Below are 23,774 nucleotides of genomic sequence, written 5' to 3'. Positions count from 1 at the left end.
TCCCATTTGAGGCTGTCCTGGATTGTAATTCCCAAAAACTTTGTCCATTTTTCCTTTTTTACAATGGCATTTCCTAGGGATAATTTCGTGTCAAATTCTATTTGTTTCCTTGTCTTAAATTCCATCATTGCAGTCTTTGAAGCACTTTCATTTAGATGGCTTTCATTAAAATACTTGACTATTTCATTATATATAAATACAAAGATGAGGTGACTTACCGAACAAAAACGCTGGCAGGTCGATAGACACACAAACAAACACAAACATACACACAAAATTCAAGCTTTCGCAACAAATTGTTGCCTCATCAGGAAAGAGGGAAGGAGAGGGGAAGACGAAAGGAAGTGGGTTTTAAAGGAGAGGGTAAGGAGTCATTCCAATCCCGGGAGCGGAAAGACTTACCTTAGGGGGAAAAAAGGACAGGTATACACTCGCACACACGCACATATCCATCCACACATACAGACACAAGCAGACATATTTGTCTGCTTGTGTCTGTATGTGTGGATGGATATGTGCGTGTGTGCGAGTGTATACCTGTCCTTTTTTCCCCCTAAGGTAAGTCTTTCCGCTCCCGGGATTGGAATGACTCCTTACCCTCTCCTTTAAAACCCACTTCCTTTCGTCTTCCCCTCTCCTTCCCTCTTTCCTGATGAGGCAACAATTTGTTGCGAAAGCTTGAATTTTGTGTGTATGTTTGTGTTTGTTTGTGTGTCTATCGACCTGCCAGCGTTTTTGTTCGGTAAGTCACCTCATCTTTGTATTTATATATAATTTTTCCCACGTGGAATGTTTCCTTCCATTATATTGACTATTTCATTAGTTACACTGTTGCACTGTACCTCCAGACTCTCATAGTGTTTGTGTTTACACACTATTGATGTGTCATCTGCATACAATATTTTTGTACAGTTAGGAGAACAATACTGTATATTATTGACATAAATCAAGAAAAGAAGGAGACCCAAGACAGAACCTTGAGGCACTCCATATTTGATGTCTGTAATTTTAGAGTTGTAAGACCCACTGTTTGTTGTAAGCAAGACAAATTGTTTTCTATTGCTCATATACGATTTTATTTGCTCATAGCCCGTTCCTCTGATACCCAGGTTCCACAGCTTGTCAAGTAATATGGTGATGTTGACACAATCAAAAGCTTTTTCTAGATGAAGGAACACTCCAGTTACATACTCCTTGTTCTCTATGGCTGTTATTATTTTGTCTATTAATTGTGCTGCTGCTACTGATGTTGACTTGTTTTTCATAAAGCCATTCTGATTTTCAAATATTAAATTGTGTTGACTCAGGAATGTCATTAGTCTAGTACAAATAACTTTCTCAACTACCTTAGAAAATGCAGGTAAGATTGAGATGGGGCGGTAGTTTTCAATTTTTGATTTATCACCTTTCTTGTAAATCGGGGTCACTTGTGCTGTCTTTAGACTATCTGAGAAACAACCTGATGCAATTACATCATTTACTGTTGTGGCCATGGCATCAGATATGTTGTCTATGCATCTTTTCAGTGTACTGACAGACAATCCATCATGGCCTGCTGATTTTGTAGTTTTTAATGACATTACTATGTTTTTGACTTCCTTGTTATTGGTTGGGGCCAAGTATATGCTTTGTTTGATTGGAATGCCCATATATCTATGCTGAACATTCTTAAAATGGTCACTGACAGATTTTCCAACAGAAAAAAAGTACTCATTAAAACCATTTGCAATCTGACATTTACATTTCATGATATGCCCTTTATGGTTTATAGTAAAATCACTTGTTGATCTGTCCTTACAATCCCTAAAGCTATTTATTTCTTTCCAAACAGCTAAACCTGTGTTAGTAGAGTTTCTTAACATTGTGGGTACGTATTTACTTTTAGTTTCTAGCAGAAGATCACTATAGTAATCCTGATAGTTCTTAAATTCTACCTTTAGTCTATTATTATTGTTATTATTTATCATTGCATACTGGAAAAGTCTAACTTTCTCTCTTGCTGTTTTTACTTCATGATTTATCCAGTTATTTTTTTGTATCTTTTTGCAGTCATTTACTGTAAAGGTCATTTCTGGACATGAGACATTGAAGCAATAATAAAAATCTGATGAAAATTCACTGAAAGTAATGCTGTTTTTTTCACCCCATTGTAAGCTTTTTAGCAAACTGTTGAAACCTTTAACATTGTCATCATTGGTCATTCTTTTTGTCGCATATTGTTTCTCTTTTCTATTGACATGAAGATTTTCAGCTTCTATCAATACCTGTACTGCTTGGTGGTTAGAAATGGCAAGCTTCAGAACTGATGCACTGCATTTAAAGTGGGACATGTTAGTTATAATGTTGTCAATGCATGATTTTACACTATTGACCTCTGTAGTGGGCTCGTTTATCGAAAATGTTAAGTTAAATTGAGCTAATATTAGCATTAGTTTTTTAGATACAGAGTCATTGGACAGCAAGTTGGTTGGTTGGTTGGTTTGGGGAAGGAGACCAGACAGCATGGTTATCGGTCTCATCGGATTAGGGAAGGATGGGGAAGGAAGTCGGCCGTGCCCTTTCAGAGGAACCATCCCGGCATTTGCCTGGAGTGATTTAGGGAAATCACGGAAAACCTAAATCAGGATGGCCGGACGCGGGATTGAACCATCGTCCTCCCGAATGCGAGTCCAGTGTCTAACCACTGCGCCACCTCGCTCGGTAGGACATCAAGTCAATGTTTATATCTCCAGTTAGTATTATGTTAACCCAGCCATTTTTATTGCAGTGTTTACTGTCAATGTCAACAAGCAGGTCATTAAGAACATCAAAGAAACTATGTAGGCTACCAGATGGAGGTCTGTATAAGCCTATAATAATTAAGTTCTCTTTCCCCCACTTATAATTAATTGCTGCTAGTTCTATTACACCCTCAATGCTGAAAGCACTTACATCTATTAAACTATAATTACTACCACTAGCTGCAAAGATAGCTACCCCACCACCACGTTTCTCTTTTCAACTGAATGCAGAGCAAAAGTTTATGGAAAGTGGCTTACATACACTAATTAGCTCATCTGTGTACCAGTGTTCACTTATAACTAAAACATCAGGGTTATCAATTGCTGCAATGATATCCAACTCGTTGTGCTTATTGCCAAGACTTTGAAAGTTCTGCTGAATTAATTTGAAAGTGAGTTTGGATTGTTGAACGCTTGATGGACGTGTCACCCTGCCAGAACCAATTATACATTTATCCCTAAAAAAGAAATATCAGTTGACAGAGTGGGTTTGGTATTTTTCACTATCCATTTATTCAAGTTGGTCTGTTTCCATGTACTGGGAGCCTGGGAAGAATCAGCTTTACCTGGTGTTTTCAGCAGCCATTTGTCCAATGTCGTCTGTCTATACTCATTCCTGCAGTCTTCTTGTGTTGTGGAGCACTCATTCTTTGAATGTGTGTGTTTTGAGTATACGTTGTTCCTAGCATTTACGACGATTTCACAAATAATGGACGCTAAGTGACTTTTTCCGTGCCGATTGAGGTGAAGGCCGTGAGTGGTGTAAAGATCTCTACTAAAATGTTGCATGTTGACCATTTGTACATTTGCGTAACAGTTGCAAATTTCTGCATATTGACTGTTTGTATATGCTACTGCCCTGTTTACACACGAGAATTGAGGCAAGTCATACCTGTGTGGAATATCGAGAACAATGACGTTTGAGTCATTTAGATGGTTTAGGGCAGATTTTAGTGCATTAACAGCATGCAAACCATCGTTGTGTGCGACGTCATTTGCACCACCACATATTACAATGAAGTCTTCATTCATTGTCTTTCGAGAGATATTGTTTACAGTTGAAAGCACTTGGTCAAGACGAGCGCCAAGTTTAATAAAACCTGAGGCATTTACTTCACTGTTTATGCTTTTTATTTCATGTGCAAGGCCTCTAAGATGACTATTACCCATTAAACATACGTTTATTCTTCTTGCTGCATTTGTGGTGTTAGTTAAATTAACTGTCATCTTGAATGTTGAATTTACCTTGCTTCTGTTTACGAGTGACGGTTTTGGCTCGCGAGGTTCCACATTTTGCTTAATAACAGGCATTTCTTTCAGATGGTGCATGATTTGATCTTTTGTAGATAGGCCTACCATTTTTTGGAGCACGGCAGGAGAATGTATTACTAAAGACGATGAAATGATTGCGCTATGGTTAGCGTTACCGGTACACCCAGAATGTGTTGGAAAACTTGAAATGGCGACGGAATCTTCCGTCACTGTGTACACTTTATTTCTGTCGAATTCACTTACGCCCTGCTCGGCAGTTTTTAGTTTTCTGTGATCATTTTCAAGACATTTGAGTATATGAGATAACACTTGGTTTTCTGCCAAGGATCTGCGCACAATTTCTTGCAACGAATTAATAGTTTCAACTAGTATTGCTTTGTCAGGATGGACTTTACATGTTACACACTTACATTTTGATCTGGATGATTTTACACTGCGAGTTTTTGGCGTGGCACTAGACTTGAAACTTTGCGGAGCACTTTTGTTGATCATCTTCTTGCTATTGACGCCGGATAACATTTGGAAATTCAAAATAGCTGGAGGCACAAATTCACTAAACTTTCCACCACATTGAAATCTTATTAAGCTCTGACTCATTATCTGAGCAGCATTTTTGTGATATTACTTACTATAGGCAGTTGCATCATCTGCGGTTGATATTTTTTCATAAGATAATAAATAAGTGTTAGTGTGGCACTGGGCCAGATGTTGTTTAGAAGTAGAGAATACTGCATCCAATTGATTGTCTTCCACAGATTGGAAATTATGATGTAAGAAGTGCACAAGTTAGGTTTTACAAGACTAGCATTTTTTTCAGAATCAGTGCTAGTTGGCATAGACAAGGTAATTCTGTTCCAGGTACCTTATTATATTTGAGCTCAGAATATGTTTTAAGATTCTACAATAGATGGTTGTTAATGGATGGTTGATGGCCCTGAAAAGGGATCAGATGAAAAGGTTAGCTGTCACTCTCAAGGAACAGAAAATGCATTGGAAGTGTAAAAGTTTTGGGCAAAGATAACATAGTCAGAATTGTGTAAAATATGTATGTTTCTGATGTTGTTGTTTTGATCATCAGTTCGGAGACTGGTTTGATGCAGCTCTCCATGCTACTCTATACCGTGCAAGTTTCTTCATCTCCCAGTACCTACTGCAACCTACAGCCTTCTGAATCTGCTTAGTGTATTCATCTCTTGGTCTCCCTCTATGATTTTTACCCTCCACGCTGCCCTCCAATACTAAATTGGTGACCCCTTGATGCCTCAGAACATGTCCTACCAACCGATCCCCTTCTTGTAGTCAAGTTGTACCACAAATTTCTCTTCTCCCCAATTCTATTCAATTCCTCCTCATTAGTTATGTGATCTACCCATCTAATTTTCAGCATTCTTCTGTAGCACCACATTTTGAAAGATTCTACTCTCTTCTTGTTTGAACTATTTATCGTCTATGTTTCACTTCCATACATTGCTACACTCCATACAAATACTTTCAGAAACGACTTCCTGACACTTAAATCTATACCCAATTTTAACATATTTCTCTTCTTCAGAAACACTTCCCTTGCCATTGTCAGTCTACATTTTATATCCTCTCTACTTCAACCATCATCAGTTATTTTGCTCCCCAAATAGCAAAACTCATTTACTACTTTAAGTGTCTCATTTCCTAATCTAATTCCCTCTGCATCACCTGATTTAATTCGACTACATTCCATTATCCTCATTTTGCTTTTGTTGATGTTCTTCTTATAACCTCCTTTCAAGATAATGTCCATTCCGTTCAACTGCTCTTCCAAGTCCTTTGCTGTCTCTGACAGAATTACAAGTCACCGGTGAACCTCAAAGTTTTTATTTCTTCTCCATGGACTTTAATACCTACTCCGAATTTTCCTTTTGTTTCCTTCGCTGCTTGCTCAATATACAGACTGAATAACATCGGGGATGGGCTACAACCCTGTCTCACTCCCTTCCAAACCACTGCTTCCCTTTCATACCCCTTGACTCTTAAACTGTCATCTGGTTTCTGTACAAATTGTAAATAGCCTTTCACTCCCTGTACTTTACACCTTCCACCTTCAGAATTTGAAAGAGAGTATTCCAGTCAACATTGTCAAAAGCTTTCTTTAAGTCTACAAATACCAGAAACGTAGTTTTGCCTTTCCTTAATCTATCTTATAAGATAAGTCATAGGGTCAGTATTGGCTCACGTGTTCCAGCGTTTCTATGGAATCCAAACTGATCTCCCCGAGGTCGGCTTCTACCAGTTTTTCCATTTGTCTGTACAGAATTTGTGTTAGTATTTTGCAGCTGTGACTTATTAAACTGATAGTTCAGTAATTTTCACATCTGTCAACACTTGCTTTCTTTGGGATTGAAATTATTATATTCTCCTGGAAGTCTGAGGGTATTTCACCTGTCTCATACATCTTGCTCACCAGATGGTAGAGTTTTGTCAGGGCTGGCTCTCCCAAGGCTATCAGTAATTCGAATAGAATGTTGTCTACTCGCAGGGCCTTGTTTCTACTTAGGTCTTTCAGTGCTCTGTCAAACTCTTCAAGCAGTACCATATCTCCCATTTCATCTTCATCTAGATCCTCTTCCATTTCCACAAATTGTCCTCAAGTACATCGCCCTTGTATAGACCCTCTATATACTCTATCACTTTTCTGCTTTCCCTTCATTGCTTAGAACTGGGTTTCCATCTGAGCTTTTGATATTCATACAAGTGGATCTCTTTTCTCCAAAGGTCTCTTTAATTTTCCTGTAGGCAGTGTCTACCTTACCTCTAGTGAGATAAGCCTCTACATCCTTACATTTGTCCTCTAGCCATCCCTGCTTAGCCATTTTCCAGTTCCTGTCGATCTCATTTTTGAGATGTTTGTATTCCTTTTTGCCTGCTTCATTTACTGCATTTTTGTATTTTCTCCTTTTATCAATTAAATTCAGTATATCTTCTGTTACCCAAGGATTTCTACTAGCCCTCGTCTTTTTACCTACTTGATCCTCTGCTGCTTTCACTATTTCATCTCTCAAAGCTACCCATTCTTCTTCTACTGTATTTCTTTCTCCTATTCCTGTCAATTGTTCCCTTATGCTCTCCCTGAAACCTTATACAACCTCTGGTTTAGTCAGTTTATCCAGGTCCCATCTCCTTAAATTCCCACCTTTTTGCAGCTTCTTCAGTTTTGATCTATGGTTCATAAACAATAGATTGTGGTCCGAGTCCACATCTGCCCCTGGAAATGTCTTACAATTTAAAACATACTTCCTAAATATCTGTCTTATCATTATATAAACTGTCTGAAACCTTCCAGTATCTCTGTGCCTTGTTCTTGTATACAACCTTCTTTCATGATTCTTGAACCAAGTGTTAGCTATGATTAAGTTAGGCTCTGTGCAAAATTTTACCAGGTGGCTTCCTTATTCATTCCTTACCCCCATACAATATTCACCTATTAGATTTCCTTCTCTTCCTTTTCCTACTACCAAATTCCTGTCACCTATAACTATTAAATTTTCATCTCCTTTCACTATCTGGATAATTTCTTTTATCTCGTCATACATTTTGTCGATCTCTTTGTCATTTGCAGAGCTAGTTGGTGTATAAACTTGTACTATTGTGGTAGGCGTGGGCTTTGTGTCTATCTTGGCCACAATAATGCATTTATTTATTTATTTATCTTACAGCTCGAAACATGTATTTAACATGCATGGGCAGTGTTATAATAATTACATTCAGATTATTGATACACAATATAAATAGATTACATGTTGTTGTTGTTGTGGTCTTCAGTCCTGAGACTGGTTTGATGCAGCTCTCCATGCTACTCTATCCTGTGCAAGCTGCTTCATCTCCCAGTACCTACTGCAACCCACATCCTTCTGAATCTGCTTAGTGTATTCATCTCTGGGTCTCCCCCTACGATTTTTACCCTCCACGCTGCCCTCCAATACTAAATTGGTGATCCCTTGATGCCTCAGAACATGTCCTACCAACCGATCCCTTCTTCTGATCAAGTTGTGCCACAAACTTCTCTTCTCCCCAATCCTATTCAATACTTCCTCATTAGTTATGTGATCTACCCATCTAATCTTCAGCATTCTTCTGTAGAACCACATTTCGAAAGCTTCTATTCTCTTCTTGTCCAAACTATTTACCGTCCATGTTTCACTTCCATACATGGCTACACTCCATACAAATACTTTCAGAAATGACTTCCTGACACTTAAATCTATACTCGGTGTTAACAAATTTCTCTTCTTCAGAAACGCTTTCCTTGCCATTGTCAGTCTACATTTTATATCCTCTCTACTTCGACCATCATCAGTTATTTTGCTCCCCAAATAGCAAAACTCCTTTACTACTTTAAGTGTCTCATTTCCTAATCTAATACCCTCAACATCACCCGACTTAATTCGACTACATTCCATTATTCTCGTTTTGTTTTTGTTGATGTTCATCTTATATCCTCCCTTCAAGACACCATCCATTCCGTTCAACTGCTCTTCCAAGTCCTTTGCTGTCTCTGACAGAATTACAATGTCATCGGCGAACCTCAAAGTTTTTATTTCTTCTCCATGGATTTTAATACCTACCCCAAATTTTTCTTTTGTTTCCTTTACTGCTTGCTCAATATGCTACTAAGTAAAATATCATTGAAGTATATTTAATATAGCATTCCTGAGGTCAAATCATGTCAGCACCATACTGTATGGGCACTTCAATACAAGCCATTTTTTTAACTCGTTTTTAAAAATTCTATCAGAGAGCTGTTTCAGGTTGTTTGGCAGAGAATTATAAAATATTGCTCCCTTAATGAATGGGGTATTTGTTGTTAGATTCAATCATCTGCTCACCATATGAAAGTGTGATTTTTGTCTTGTATTGTAATCATGGATTTCCATATTCCTGTTTGTCACTTTTTTGTCTTTTTTCACTAATAATATTGATTGAAACATATATACTGCATAGATAGTCATAATATTAAACTTAATAAACAGGTTTTTACATAAAGTTCTGGGTCTTACTTTTGCCATAGTTCTTATTACTCTTTTCTGCAATACAAATACCCTTTTTATATTGTATTGGCTACACCCACCCCACAATACAATTCCATAAGATAGATGGGGATACACCAACCCAAAATACACTATTTTTATTGCTTCGATATCTAAATATTGAACTAATCTCCTTAGTAAATACAGACTAGATGTTATTTTACCACAGACATGATCTATTTGCTGATTCCATGAAAGTCTGTCATCTATATATATCCCCAGAAATTTACATTCTGAACAGGTATTTTCCTGAATGTCCTCATTTAGAACAGTATTTTTATTTGAACTACTTGTCTTAAAATAAATTAAATTAGTTTTGTTAATATTGACCCTCAGGTTTTCTTTTTCAAAATGTGTTTGGGCTTTTTCAACAAAATTCTGTACCACTGAATTTAGGTCATCATTACTACGTGCCCAGCAAACCCCAGAGGTGTCATCAGCATACATAGTAATACGATGACTGGTGTCTAATACTTTTGGGAAATCATTCACGTAGCAAATAAACAAGAAGGGGCCCAAGATAGAGCCTTGTGGCACACCAAAATTTATGTTCCTTATCTTTGATCTTCTTTTTGCAATTACCTCTCCATTATCATACACAACTTCTGTGCATTGTTGTCTATCTTTAAGGTAAGATTCTATTAAAAGCAACAGTTTCCCACTGACACCATTATAAGCAAGTTTACTTAAAAGAGCGCCATGATGGACTCTGTCAAACGCTTTGGAAAGATGTAAAAACACTCCTGCCGTTTCGTATCCCTCATTTATTTTCTCCATCAGACAGTGTACAAACTGTACTGCTGCAGATATGGTGCTCCGACCACTTCTAAAGCCGTGTTGGAAATCTCCTATTAAGTTATTCATATTATAGTGCTCAATTAGGATTTCTAGCATTATTTTTTCAATTAATTTACCAAACACTGACGTTAAGGCAACTGGTCTGTAGTTCTGTGGTTGTTTTCTTTCCCCTTTTTTATATAAAGGTTTAACTAAAGCAAGTTTCAGTTTCTTCGGAAACACACCTTCTTCAAGTACACAATTTATTAGATGGACTAACGGTCTGGCTAACTCACCCTTGCATTTTTTCAGTAGAAAAGGAGAGAATTCATCCCATCCAGCTGATCTTTTATTTTTTAGGTTGTCAATTAGCTCTCTTACGTCCTTGATGGTTACTGTAGGTAGCATACAAGAGTCCCTTTCCTTTTCCTTATCATATTTAAACGGCCTCTCCTGTTTCATGCAAGTATCATTTTCAATAGCATCTATAAAGTAATCATTAAATATATTGCTAACTATATAAGGATCAGAAAAATTATCATTATGTATACTTAACTCTATATTATTAATTTTAGTTTTTGAATCAGTGTTCCTCATATCATTAACTACTGCCCAGCACGACTTTGAGACACAGTCAGAATTTCGGATCTGTTTACTAATATGTTCTACTTTCCTTCTCCTTACTTCCTTGCGATACTCATATTTATATTTTTTATAATCCTCTTTATATGAATCAAGACTGGTTTCTCTGTGTAGCTTATACATATACTCCATTCCTTCTTTGAGTCTTTTCGTTTTTTCATCAAGTTTTACACGTTTGACTACTGGAGGTTTATTTTTATTTACATTCATCTTCTTTGCCGGGATAGTAATATCAATATGTCTAGTTAAAATTTTTAAAAATACTTCCCATTTGCTGTCAACTCCCCTTTCTCTATAAACTGATTCCCAAGATTCTTGACCCAAAGTATTCTTTAGCAAGGTGATGTTGTATTCAGAAAATAATCTTCTATTCTCAAATTTTTTGTTTTGTTTAAGTTTATTAAGACAACCAATCACTAATAATTGTCCTAGATGATCAGATATGTGCCCGTTTACAGTCTGTGCCGAAACAACATTTTCATAATTGGTCATCACATGATCTATGGAACTGCTGCTTGACTCAGTTATTCTAGTGGGCACATGACCAAGTAGATCTTTAATATCATAGGATCTTATGCAGTCTTGTAAACCTTTGCATTCCTGGCTGTTGCTTAGTGTGTTTATATTAAAGTCTCCTAACATTACAATATTTACTGTATTGCCACCCTTGCTTAGCTTCCCCAATACACTATCCAGTGCTTCCAGGAAAACCTCGAGATTACCAGAAGGGGCTCGATATATACCTAGCACAATAAATGGGACGGGTACAATCATTAACTTAATTATCACTGCTTCAAAGTCTTTCTCGATACAATAATCCTTGTCTGCTTGTGTCTGTGTATGTGTGGATGGATATGTGTGTGTGTGCGAGTGTATACCTGTCCTTTTTTCCCCCTAAGGTAAGTCTTTCCGCTCCCGGGATTGGAATGACTCCTTACCCTCTCCCTTAAAACCCATATCCTTTTGTCTTTCCTTCTCCTTCCCTCTTTCCTGACGAGGCAACCATTGGTTGCGAAAGCTAGAATTTTGTGTGTATGTTTGTGTTTGTTTGTGTGTCTATCGACCTGCCAGCGCTTTTGTTTGGTAAGTTTCATCATCTTTCTTTTTAGATATATTTTTCCCACGTGGACTGTTTCCCTCTATTATATTCATATCAATATATATATATATATATATATATATATATATATATATATATATATATATATATATATATATATATATATATATATCTCCATTTTGTCACTAAAATAAAAATATAATTCATCTTGGCATTATACTTTATTCCCTGTTAGCATAGACTCAAATCTTCAGTTTGTTAGTACTTATTTTCAGTTTTCCTAACTCCACAGTTTCATCTGTTTATTGTCGTTTGCCCTGGTAGAGAGGACGTTGTGGAGAACTGTTCAGTTAAAGTGTTTCGTGTTCCTGAACTGCATTATATTCACTGACAGAATCAAATAATGAAACAGATAAACTTATATCAATGAAATTTGTTCAGAAATGCTGAAACTGTAACATAATAAAAATGCAATGACACTGAAAAGTTGGTACCAACTGGTTTAAAATTTACATTTGTCATCACGTATGAGTTTGAGAGCTGTTTTGGTAACAAACCTTTCACTCTAGCATACCTTTATGAAAGTTCCTGGTGGACTTATTCTGTGGTGTCCTGCCAGAATTCTAACCATAATGAATATTTTTAACAGGCAGTGCTCTGAATTACTGAACTATTTTGTCCTGACTCATGACCAGCATCAGAGTTCTCTGAGGACTGATAGTTTATTTAAGTATGCAGATGGACTTCTGGCAACTGAATTGCTATCTGTCTGAAGCAACATTTTGATTCTGTGAAATACCTTCCTTCCAGGGTTACCAGTATAACAAATTATGCAAGACAGCATCTGTTTCAGCCCCTCATGAGCTTACTTGGAACGTTAACATGGTAAGAGCATTGCCCAAAAAGTGAAGGTATTGACATTTGTTATGGTCTGTCTCACAGTTTCGATGAGTACGAACATCATACATTCACTGTAGAATAAAAGAATCAGTCTGGATTCTTTTTAAAATATTTTCTCGGAGTCTGTTGTTGGCAGGACATCCATATGGCTTTATAGATAATTAATTTATTCTAGTAATAATATCAGTATTTTTTATATAGCTTAATGGATTAACCATTTTGAATTTGTTGTATAACTGTTTTCACTGAACATATTGGTTAATTATCTGTTGACAATTTCCACCATTCTCTTCATCAGGAAAGCAACTGATTGTCAAAGGAGTGACAGAATCATGCAGCTCTATATACTGCAGTAGTTTCTGCTATTATCAGAATTTACATTGGTGCCAACAATGACACATCATCTACAGCATCTTTGTTTTCATTACAGTGTACAACAATGACCATAATCATGCAGTCCTTTGATATCAGGTGCCTGCTTTGCATACATTGATGAATGTATAGCTTGAGTCTTTATTAAAATTGTTGGCACACATTATAATTTCCACAGCTTATTTGATGATTGGGTCCCCATATCTTGAAGTGTGGGTTAGAATATGCTTCATATGCCATTTGCCACAAGGCCACCAGCAAATGCAACACAGCCTGATGCTGACACCATGTGTCTGTTGGTGGCTACAAACTTCATTGTGCTTAGTGAAGTGTAATCTGATAATACATTCACAGCCAATGCAGCTCATTGATGAAACATATACTGTACTATAGTTGAATGTGCCCTTTAAATGTTATCTTGCTTCGTAACATATTATCAGTTTAGCCTTGGTCACAGTTACATTTCTAGTAGCAGTACTGAGCATTAATTTGTATTTTTTGATTGAGTTGACACTGGTGTACAGGAAATTGGGTACAATGTCTTGCTCAATGTTTAATAGGAGCCAACGTAGACTACCACAGTCTCATGGTCTGATATCAGGAAATGCAAAAGACCACTGCTTGACAGTTACACAAGGAAAGCTAACAGAAATAGAAAAGCACGAAAGAAGGAAAGAAAGAAGGTTAGAGTTCGCTGTCCCATGGACGACAAGGTCATTAGAGATACAGCACAAACTGGGATCTGTGAAGGGTAAGAAAGTAAATCAACCATGACCTTTCAAAGGAAGCATGGCAGCATTTGCCTTAAGTCATTTACACAATTCATGGAATACCTAAATCTGGATTGTCAGACAGGGATTTGAACTGTCGTCCTTGTGAATATGGGTCATGCCTGCTAACCACAGTGCCACCTCTCTCAGTAAATGTAAAACAGATGTCTGGAGTATAACTTAAAGATTTCTGAAACTTGTGGAAGATCTGTAGCTTTGAAATAAATGAAAACAGTAGTCAAACTCTGTGAGACCTGCAACAGATCTCTTTGCCCATCTTGTTTTTCAAAGACATACTGATTGCTTTGTATCTGCATCCTGCTCACCTATTCAATAACTGTGTATTGTACAAGTTAATTAATTTTATTGTAGTTTACCTATTGTTTACAACAATTTTTGTTTCTAATTTTTGTTGTGAGGTAATTAGGCAGCAGCAGTCATTGTCGTAATGGTGCTGAGATGTGATGTATCTGGAGGCATCCTAGATTTTTATCCCTTTCAAAACTTTTACCTATAACCGATATAAGTAAATAAGGAGTCAAAATATATTAATTTTATGTGATTTCCAGTTTTTTTTGTTAATGTGAACCGATGTGGCAGTGTGGCCACTGACAAGCACACTGCGTCTAGTATTGAGGCTCTGCACTGTCCACTGGCAGTCTCATGGCAGTCAACATGTTAAACGAAGGATTGTGCTTTTCATAAGGCTGTTTGGCAAATACAGGTTTTTCTAGAATTGTGAATTGTGAATTGTGGTTTATTAGTCTCATAACGTACATAATCTAAATCATTTGATTCAGGTACAGGAGACACGTCAAAATTTTGGTAAAGTTTTACCATATACATGCAACACCTGATTTTAACAAATGGTACGATGACAATAATACAATATAAAAATACACATACAATAGAAAAACTAACAAATTAATTACAACAACTGATTTTAACAAATGGTATCATAATAATCATACAATTTTGTTACACATACAGTAAAAGACTAACAATTAATTATCCCTTTCTCGAATTATCATGTCATCCTTTATGAATTCTTCTACTGAATAGTAGCATTTCTCCCACAGAATCTGCTGTAGCCTTATTTTTAGACTCTCTGGCTTCATGTTAAATATATTTTTGCCCATTAGCTTGTTATATAATGGGCAAAGTTCAAGGCTTATGTGCCACTCAGTGTTTGGTAACACACTGGGAAATCGCTTGAATAGACTGTTCTACATAACTACTGCCACAGTCAGATAGAATTTTGTAAACATCTGTATGTGTCCTCAGTTATTACTACCTGAAAAAAAAATTTGAAATCTCCACAATTGATGATTCTTCAGTCACTTTGGTATAACTTTATAAAAACGGTTTCTATCTGCTTTTTAAGCTTTATGATGTTTCATGGTAGCAGGCTGTAAATTGACAGTGCTATTAACTTGTGTGTTTTATGATCCACCATTGTGGTAAAGCACTCAAAGAGGCATTCATCAAAAAATTTGTTTATCTGAAGGGTCTTGGTAGTGATTTCATTTTGTCTATATATGGCCACTCCTGCATTGCATTTACTGGTTTAGCAGTAACAGGATGTTAGCTTATATCCATCAAAGTGTATCTATTTGATTTCATTCATTTCCTTGTGAGGTTCTAATATGCACAAGACATTGACATACACCCACCTGCTTTCTCAATTTCCTGTTTGACTATTAGAAGTTCATCCTATTTATTTTTGAAGATTTGTGATATTTAGATGGTATGTTCCTTCAGATTCGCAGCCATACTACAGTATACTTTTATACTGGTAGTTTTTGTAGATGTAACTATATTTATTTTGCAGTTCTGTCTATAGGAAGAATACACCATATGAAAGAGCTAGAGGACACATTGGAAATCATTGTGATATGATGGATATTGGTTTGGACAGACCAGGTGCTTGTAATAAATAACCATTCAAGTAGCCTGAGATGCTAAGAAAGGTGCAGGTGCACCAGCTCATTGTCATCATCATCATGACCATTATCATCATCATTATCATCACTGCCATCTTCAAGCCTGGTGGAAGACGACAGGTGGGAGGCTTGTAATGTAAACAGTTGCAAAGACAATGTAACTTATAGATTCTGTGTGTGCTTTGCAAAAAAAGTATCCATCTTAAAAAGCGCTGTGCGTGTCTTCATGTAATGAGAAGTGTGGGCTAGACCATTGAGCCATATGGCATTATTATTATTGTGTTCCTCTTATTCTATTTGAGATTCTAGTTAGACAGTATTTTATTGACCTACACATAAGAATTGAGGGGAGAAGGTTAGTTGAACTTAAGTCGTGGGTGTATGTATACGGAATGTGCTTAAGGTAATCCTGCACCAAATTCTGTAAACAGCAACATTGGTCTCTTTTTAAATGAATTCTGTTTACAGATGTCACTATTTGATGACGTGTACCCATTAATTAACTTTGTGTGAAACATTGGCAGGTACTGATGAAAGCAAGCTATCATTAGATATCATTTATTACTTAAGAAAATGACTGTGCAGATCTTTACATATTACTATGTAAGTTGTAGTGTTAACTTATAATAAAATTGATGATGAACTTATATATCTATATTCCAACTTGCATCTCCTTCTTCTCTTTCTTCTTCATTGGAAAGAAAGGTGTACTGATTTTTGACATACCAGTTTTGTTTTATGTATTTGTTTTATGTAATTTGTATTATATGATTACTGTTGGTAGTCAGTTTCATATCAACATAGTCCTTCTGACTACTCAGAAAATTATTTTTTGAAACTATCCATTCTTACACTATAATATTAATGTCTCCACTTCTATTTGGCTTATTTATCTAAATAACGTATATTTTATTTCATTTTAGGTACATTTGGAACTATTTACATTTTTGTAAATGTTCTTCACTTTTCTGAAACACTTGTTGCTGCATTTGGTTTCGTTTGCAAGATCATATCTGCATTTCTGGCAGCTTTTTCACCGTATTCATGGTACCTGTACCTAGGTAAGTTAATGAGTTGTCAATCACACTTTTTTAATCATTTATACTGAAATTGCAAATGATTGCACTACTAAAGATTTTTCAAGCAAAGATAGTGAAGTTTTTGGAAACAATAATCTGATTTATGCAGTTAAATATTTGTTATGATAATCGTATTATTAGGGAGGAAACTATTAAACAAAATGAAAACAAGGACCGGCAATTAATCATATACTGGTGAATGATGAGTGACATATACATACATTTAAAACTGAAAATCCCTCAAGCTTTTTACAGAAATAGTCACTCAGTCTATATCTCTCGTGTTAGTTCCACAATGAATGATGGAGTAGTTTTGAGATTTTATGACATATGGCTCCACGTACATTTGGTATTAGCCAATATCCATTACATATCTGTTTGGTGGTGGAGTTTGTGAAGATTATTTTCCTTGGGAGCAGGGTGTGGGCTCGGGTGGGACAGAGGGGGCACAGGATCTTCCCTCCTCTGCCTATCACTGGGCATACCATTGCCTCCAGGGTGATACAGACTTAATAAGATATTATTATATCATTGGTAGCCATTGAGCACACACTTTCTTGTACTTCAGTCTGATAAGCATCAGCCTTCATTTCATGCAGGTATTTCATGAAAGTCATGTTAACTGGAAAGCAAGTGTTGTTATCATGATGTGCCTGTTCTCACAAAATATCATATGAAATGTTTCCACAATTCATCAGTTATTTTTGACAGTTACCTATTTCTATCTACAGTGTGACATTCTCAGTTTTGTTGTATTAGTCAGTCTCTACATATCTGATGGAAAAGTTGTGCTGCTGTCATACTCATTCAGTAGTCACTCACTCAGTTGTATGTGATGGCTATTATTATTTTGCTCATACTTACACCAAACAACAATTCCATGATACTACAGTGTGGGCAATATCTTGCTAACTCAGGGATGTATCATAATATATCAGTAAGGAGGGGCTTGTGTGTAGAACAGATAGACTGCACTCTATTTAGTTAACATTTTCAAAGAAAAATCATTCACAGCTGTCCATGTGATAGCCAGAAACACTGACCGCTTTTGCTGCAAATTTGAAAACACAGTAAATATACCTCGCATTGTTCACAACTAAATTTAGTTATATATTTTTAGCGAAAGCAACGGTCACTGTAATGCACATATCTGTGGCACCTGAATAAGACTGTTGCAGTGATTAGTCAATGGAGCCTACTTCCCAGATAGCCTGTATTACACTACTGGCCATTAAAATTGCTACACCATGAAGACGATGTGCTACAGACATGAAATTTAACCGACAGGAAGAAGATGCTCTGATATGCAACTGATTAGCTTTTTAGAGCATTCACACAAGGCTGCCGCAGGTGGCGACACCTACAACATGCTGACATGAGGAAAGTTTCCAACCGATTTCTCATACACAAACAGCAGTTGACCGGTGTTGCCTAGTGAAATGTTGTTGTGATGCCTCGTGTAAGGAGGAGAAATGCATACCATCACATTTCTGACTTTGATAAAGATTGGATTGTAGCCTATCGTGATTGCAGTTTATCGTATCGTGACACTGCTGCTCGTGTTGGTCGAGATCCAATGACTGTTAGCAGAATATGGAATCGGTGGGTTCAGGAGGGCAATACGGAATGGCGTGCTGGGTCCTAACGGCCTCGTATCACTAGCAGTCGAGACGACAGGCATCTTATCCGCATGGCTGTAATGGTTCGTGTAGCCATGTCTCGATCTCTGAGTCAGCAGATGGAGACATTTACAAGACAACAACCATTTGCACGAATAGTTCAACGTTGTTTGCAGCAGCATGGACGGGGACATTTGCAAGACAACAACCATCTGCACTAATAGTTCGATGACGTTTGCAGCAGCATGGACTATCAGTTCGGAGACCATGGCTGCGGTTACCCTTGATGCTGCATCACAGACAAGAGCACCTGCGATGGTGTACTCAATAACAAACCTGGGTGCACGAATGGCAAAACATCATTTTTTTGGATTAATACAGGTTCTGTTTACAGCATAATGATGGTTGCATCTAAGTTTGATGACATCGCGGTGAACGCACATTGGAAGCGTGTATTTGTCATCACCATATTGGCGTATCACCCGATGTGATGGTATGGGGTGCCATTGGTTACACGTCTCGGTCACCTCTTGTTCGCATTGATGCCATTTTGAACAGTGGATGTTACATTTCAGATGTGTTACGAACCGTGGCTCTACCCTTCATTTGATCCCTGCGAAACCCTACATTTCAGCAGGATAATGCATGACCGCATGTTTCAGGCCCTGTACGGGCCTTTCTGGATACAGAAAATGTTTGACTGCTGCCCTGGTCGGCACATTCTCTAGGTCTCTCACCAATTGAAAATGTCTGGTCAATGGTGGCAGGGCAACTGGCTCGTCACAATACACCAGTCACTACTCTTGATGAACTGTGGTATCGTGTTGAAGCTGCATGGCCAGCTATACCTGTACACACCATCCAAGCTCTGTTTGACTCAATGCCCAGGCGTATCAAGGCCATTATTACAGACAGAGGTGGTTGTTCTGAGTACTGATTTCTCAGGATCTATGCACCCAAATTGCATGAAAATATAATCACATGTCAGTTCTAGTATAATATATTTGTCCAATGAATACCCATTCATCATCTGCCTTTCTTCTTTGTGTAGCAATTTTAATGGCCAGTAGTGTAGTTTCAGGTATAAAAGAATGTCAGCAGTTTGTGTGTCCTCTTGCTCATGAGCATACACTGTATGGTTAAATTATAAATCCTAGAGGGACTTTAAAAAGTGATTATTCAAAAAATTAAAGAGAAATTATTCCAACTTCACACTGAATACTAAGAACTGTTTGATGAATTTAGATATAAATTATACTATTAAATAATTTAGGAGTTATGGAGACAACTCACTGAATAGCATAAAGTGATTGACAAGCACACACAAAAGAAAAAAGGATATTTGCTAGCTTGAGGAATAAATCCTTTTCCAAACTAGAGTGTGCACACACACACACACACACACACACACACACACACACACTCTCCTGTACCCATACATTATGCTGGCTGGATGGACAAGTATAGCTAGCAGCTTGGAGGGAGGCAGCAGGTTTGCTGGGTAGGAATGAGGGAGGAAGGTGTGGCAGGTGCATGTACTAGGCATTTGATGCATGGCTGCCAGAGCTGGTGGGCTGTGGCTCATAGTGAAGGTGACATTGAGACATTAATTAGGAGGAGTTGACAGGACAGAGGATGCAGAAGCTGTTGGGTGGAGGGTGTGGGAACAGTAAATTAATTAAGATTGAGGGCAAGAGGGTTTTGGGCGCAAAGGCTGTGTTGGAGGGATAACTCCAACATGCGTGGTTCAGAGAAGCTGGTGGTGAAGGGTAGGATCCAGGTGGCCTGGGTTGTGAAGCAGTCATTGAAATTGAGCATGTTTTGCCACTGGGTGGTCAGCTTTGTGCTGGCAACAGTTTGGCAGTGGCCATTCATTCTGGTGGACAGCTGGTTGGTTGTCGTACCAAAATGAAAGCCTATGCAGTGATTGCAGTAGAGTTGGTATGTGACATGGCAGCTTTCACAGGTGTCCTGGCTTTGAGGGGATAGGAAAGCCTGTGACAGGACTGCAGTAGGAAGTGGTGGGTTGGTGGAACTGGACAGGACCTGCACCTGGTTCTTGTAGAGAGACATGATTCCTGTGACAAGGATTTGGGAGCAGGAGTGGCTTAGGAGTGGACCAGGATGTTTGTTGGGTAACAGAATGTGACTTTAGGATGGTTTGGTAGGATCTTGGGTAAGATGTCCCTCATTTCAAGGCATGATGTTATTAACGTAGTCATACAACTGTAATGTTACTGCCAAATGTTAAGTCACACAATGATATTTTTAAAGTATCCACACTCTTTCACAGTGATAACAAATAACCAGAAATAACCATAAGGTCGCAAAGAAATGTGTCTGTTAGAACTCTTTAATTTTTGTATGTATGTAACAACTCTTGTTTGGAAGAAAATAATGGACTTAAGTATGTTTGAGAAAGGCCGTGCCCTCATGAAGCTCAGTTTGAATCTTAAATCTTGGCTATAAATATCACGATTCAGTGAAGAAGCTAAAACTGGTAGGAAAGAGTGACAACAAAGTTCTCATTTAGTTAACCTGTGTTATTATTATTTCCTTATTTTGAGCCATCAGTGACTAGAGTTTCTCTTTGGATTACTCATATATATTTGTTTTTGATGTTTTCACTTTTCCTTAGGAAAGAATTAATGGATATAAAAGCTCACTATTCAGTATTGCACTTTCCATTGTAATCTCAGCTATACTGTTTTAGTCATTTCATCTCTTCACTGCACTGTATCATTTTTCCAACTTTATTTGTAGCTCTTGACCATAAAGTCAGCCTTGGTAGAAGCTCAGAGCCTTTGAGCAGATTAACTGTCTTAGAGCCATTACTTTTGAATGTTGCCTGTCATTTTGCAGTGGTACAAGGTGTACAACTTTGCTTCTGCCGTTTTTCCCCAACATTTTAGGCTTTAATGAAACAAATTGGTTACAGATGTATCATTCAAAGTATTTTTTCATCACTGGCTACTGCTTTCTCCCATCTTTTGGGCAGTGTACGAATCCCGTGTCAAAATATTGTTCATCTTTTGAAGTGATCAATGAATATATCCGATTTGTCACTGATTCATAAGATTGGAAATGTTGGTCAGCCAGACCATGTGCCATTGATCTAAACATGTGATAGTTGGAGGGAGCATGTCTGGAGAATACTGCGGAGGGCTAGTATTTCCCATTTTAACATTTCCGAGTACGTTTTGACCTCTTTTGCGATGTGGGGTCAAGCGTTGTCATGCTGCAAAATCACTTTATCTTGCCTCTCACTGTATTGTGGCCATTTGTTTTTAAAGCTCTGCTCAGATGCATTAATTGCATTCGATAACGAGCACCTGTGATTGTTTCACTTGGTTTTAACACCTCATAGTACACGAGACAGAGCTGGTCCCACCAAATGCAGAGCATGATCTTGGAGCTGTGAATATTCGGTTTGGCTGTCGACGTGGAAGTATGGCCAAGATATCCCCATGATTTTTGAGTTTAAGGGATAATGAACCCATTTTGTGTCCCTGGTCACAATGCGATGCAGAAATACATTTCGTTTTCGCCTCTGAAGCAACTGTTCACAAACACACAAACGCCGTTCAATGCCTCTTGGTTTCAGCTCACAAGGGACCCAAGTTCCTTCTTTCTGATTCATGCCCATAGCTTTGAGATGTTTATTGACAAAGGAATAAAAGGTAAAAAACTGTTAACAAAATCTATTGTTGAAACAAACACACATTTTTGATGGATTTAAACATAAATGGCTTACATATGAAACATATAAAGGGTACAGAAGCAAAAATTGAGATCTACCAATATTCTTAGCGGGAGGAGAAATAGATTAGTCCTTCATGCAAATGAACATTGACTAGCAAAAGACTGCATTGAAATCCTTAATAAAGTAGAGAACTATGTTGTAGCCAGTAATTTTTATAGAAGTAATGAAATTAATTGAGTTTGCTACATACTAGTTAAAAAATCTTTAACATTTAAGGTAATGGATGGTTTTAATTTTCTAAATGATGAGGACAAATTTGCAAGTAGCAGTATAGAATTCCTTACCTCAGGTAAAGAAGTAAACAAAGTATTTGTGTGTAAACTAAGGAGTTTCATATAGAAGCTATAGAAATACTGCTCCGAGCTGCATGAGGTGGTGTCATATGTGCGTGAGATGTGCTTGCTTGTGTGAATGAAAGATGAAAAGAAAAGGATTATTATAACTGCTGATTTTTAACATAAACATAATAAATGAATCCAGAGAATCAACAGAATTTATTGATCTATTTCATGGGCTTAAGCTAAATTACACAGATTTTACTACAGAGAGTAAACAAACTGCAACTTGTATAAATAACATTCTGACAACTTATTCATTTGATCCTTCTTTTTTTTTTTTTTTTTTTTTTTTTTTTTTTTTTTTTTTAAAGAAAAAAAAACTATGTTGATTTAGGTATTTGTGATCATTCTGCACTGTTTTTTGATCTACCAAAAATGAATGAATCAGGCATTAGAAAAACATGCATCGAATGATGCCTGAGTAAGGAAAATATAAACTTGTTTTGCTGTACTCATGGTTCAAATGGCTCTGAGCACTATGGGACTTAACATCTGTGGTCATCAGTCCCCTAGAACTTAGAACTACTTAAATCTAACTAACCTAAGGACATCACACACATCCATGCCCGAGGCAGGATTCGAACCTGCGACCGTAGCAGTCGCGCGGCTCGGGACTGAGCGCCTAGAACCGCGAGACCACCGCAGCCGGCTGTACTCATGAAGAAGTAAACTGGGCAGTAGATCATTGTACTACAAGTTCAAAGATTATGACAGATTTCTTGATAGTGTTTTTCATGTTTTTACTAGATACCTCCACCTATGGTCTGCCATAGAAATGACAATCAACTGAAATGGATAACTGCTGGTATAAAAGTGTCAAGCGAAAAACAATAGAAACTCCAGGTTGGAATGTTAACAATGTAAAGAAAAGATAGATTGCTACTTACCATAAGGACGATACATTAAGTTGCAGACAGGTACAGTTAAAAGACCCTTACACATTCGCTTTTAGTCATAGCCTTCATCAGAAAAAGAAAGAGAAACACACATCACTCATTCACACAGGCAAGCACATCTCTCTCTCTCTCTCTCTCTCTCTCTCTCTCTCTCTCTCTCTCTCTCTCTCTCACACACACACACACACACACACACACACACACACACACACACACACACACACACACATGACCACCTACTCCAGCAGCTCAAACCTGAATGCCATCCTCGTCTGAGCTGCAGGAGTTGGCATTAATTGTGCATAAGATGTGCTTGCTTGTGTGAATGAATGGTGTGTGTTTTCTTTCTTTTTCTGATGAAGGCGGTGGCAAAAAACCAATGTGTAAGGGTCTTTTAATTGTGCCTGTCTGCAACTTAACATCAGTAAGTAGCAATCTATCCTTTCCTTTCATTGTTCTGAAAAGTAATAAATATTTAGCTTTTATAAACCATGTGGAAACGT

The 23,774-nt window shown here is 37.5% G+C and overlaps 1 protein-coding gene across 1 annotated transcript in view; it reads left to right on the top strand.

The window, feature by feature from the left end:
* Positions 1-23,774, top strand: part of LOC124789406 (proton-coupled folate transporter-like) — a 314,682-nt gene that overhangs the window by 228,219 nt on the left and 62,689 nt on the right. The window contains exon 8 of the mRNA XM_047256749.1: positions 16,500-16,637. Within this exon, the coding sequence (XP_047112705.1) occupies positions 16,500-16,637 (138 nt within the window). The remainder of the gene's footprint in view (positions 1-16,499; positions 16,638-23,774) is intronic.

This window comes from Schistocerca piceifrons, chromosome 3 (genome assembly GCF_021461385.2).
Source record: "Schistocerca piceifrons isolate TAMUIC-IGC-003096 chromosome 3, iqSchPice1.1, whole genome shotgun sequence".
Lineage (NCBI taxonomy): Eukaryota > Metazoa > Arthropoda > Insecta > Orthoptera > Acrididae > Schistocerca > Schistocerca piceifrons.
This window is presented reverse-complemented; position numbering and strand designations above follow the sequence as displayed.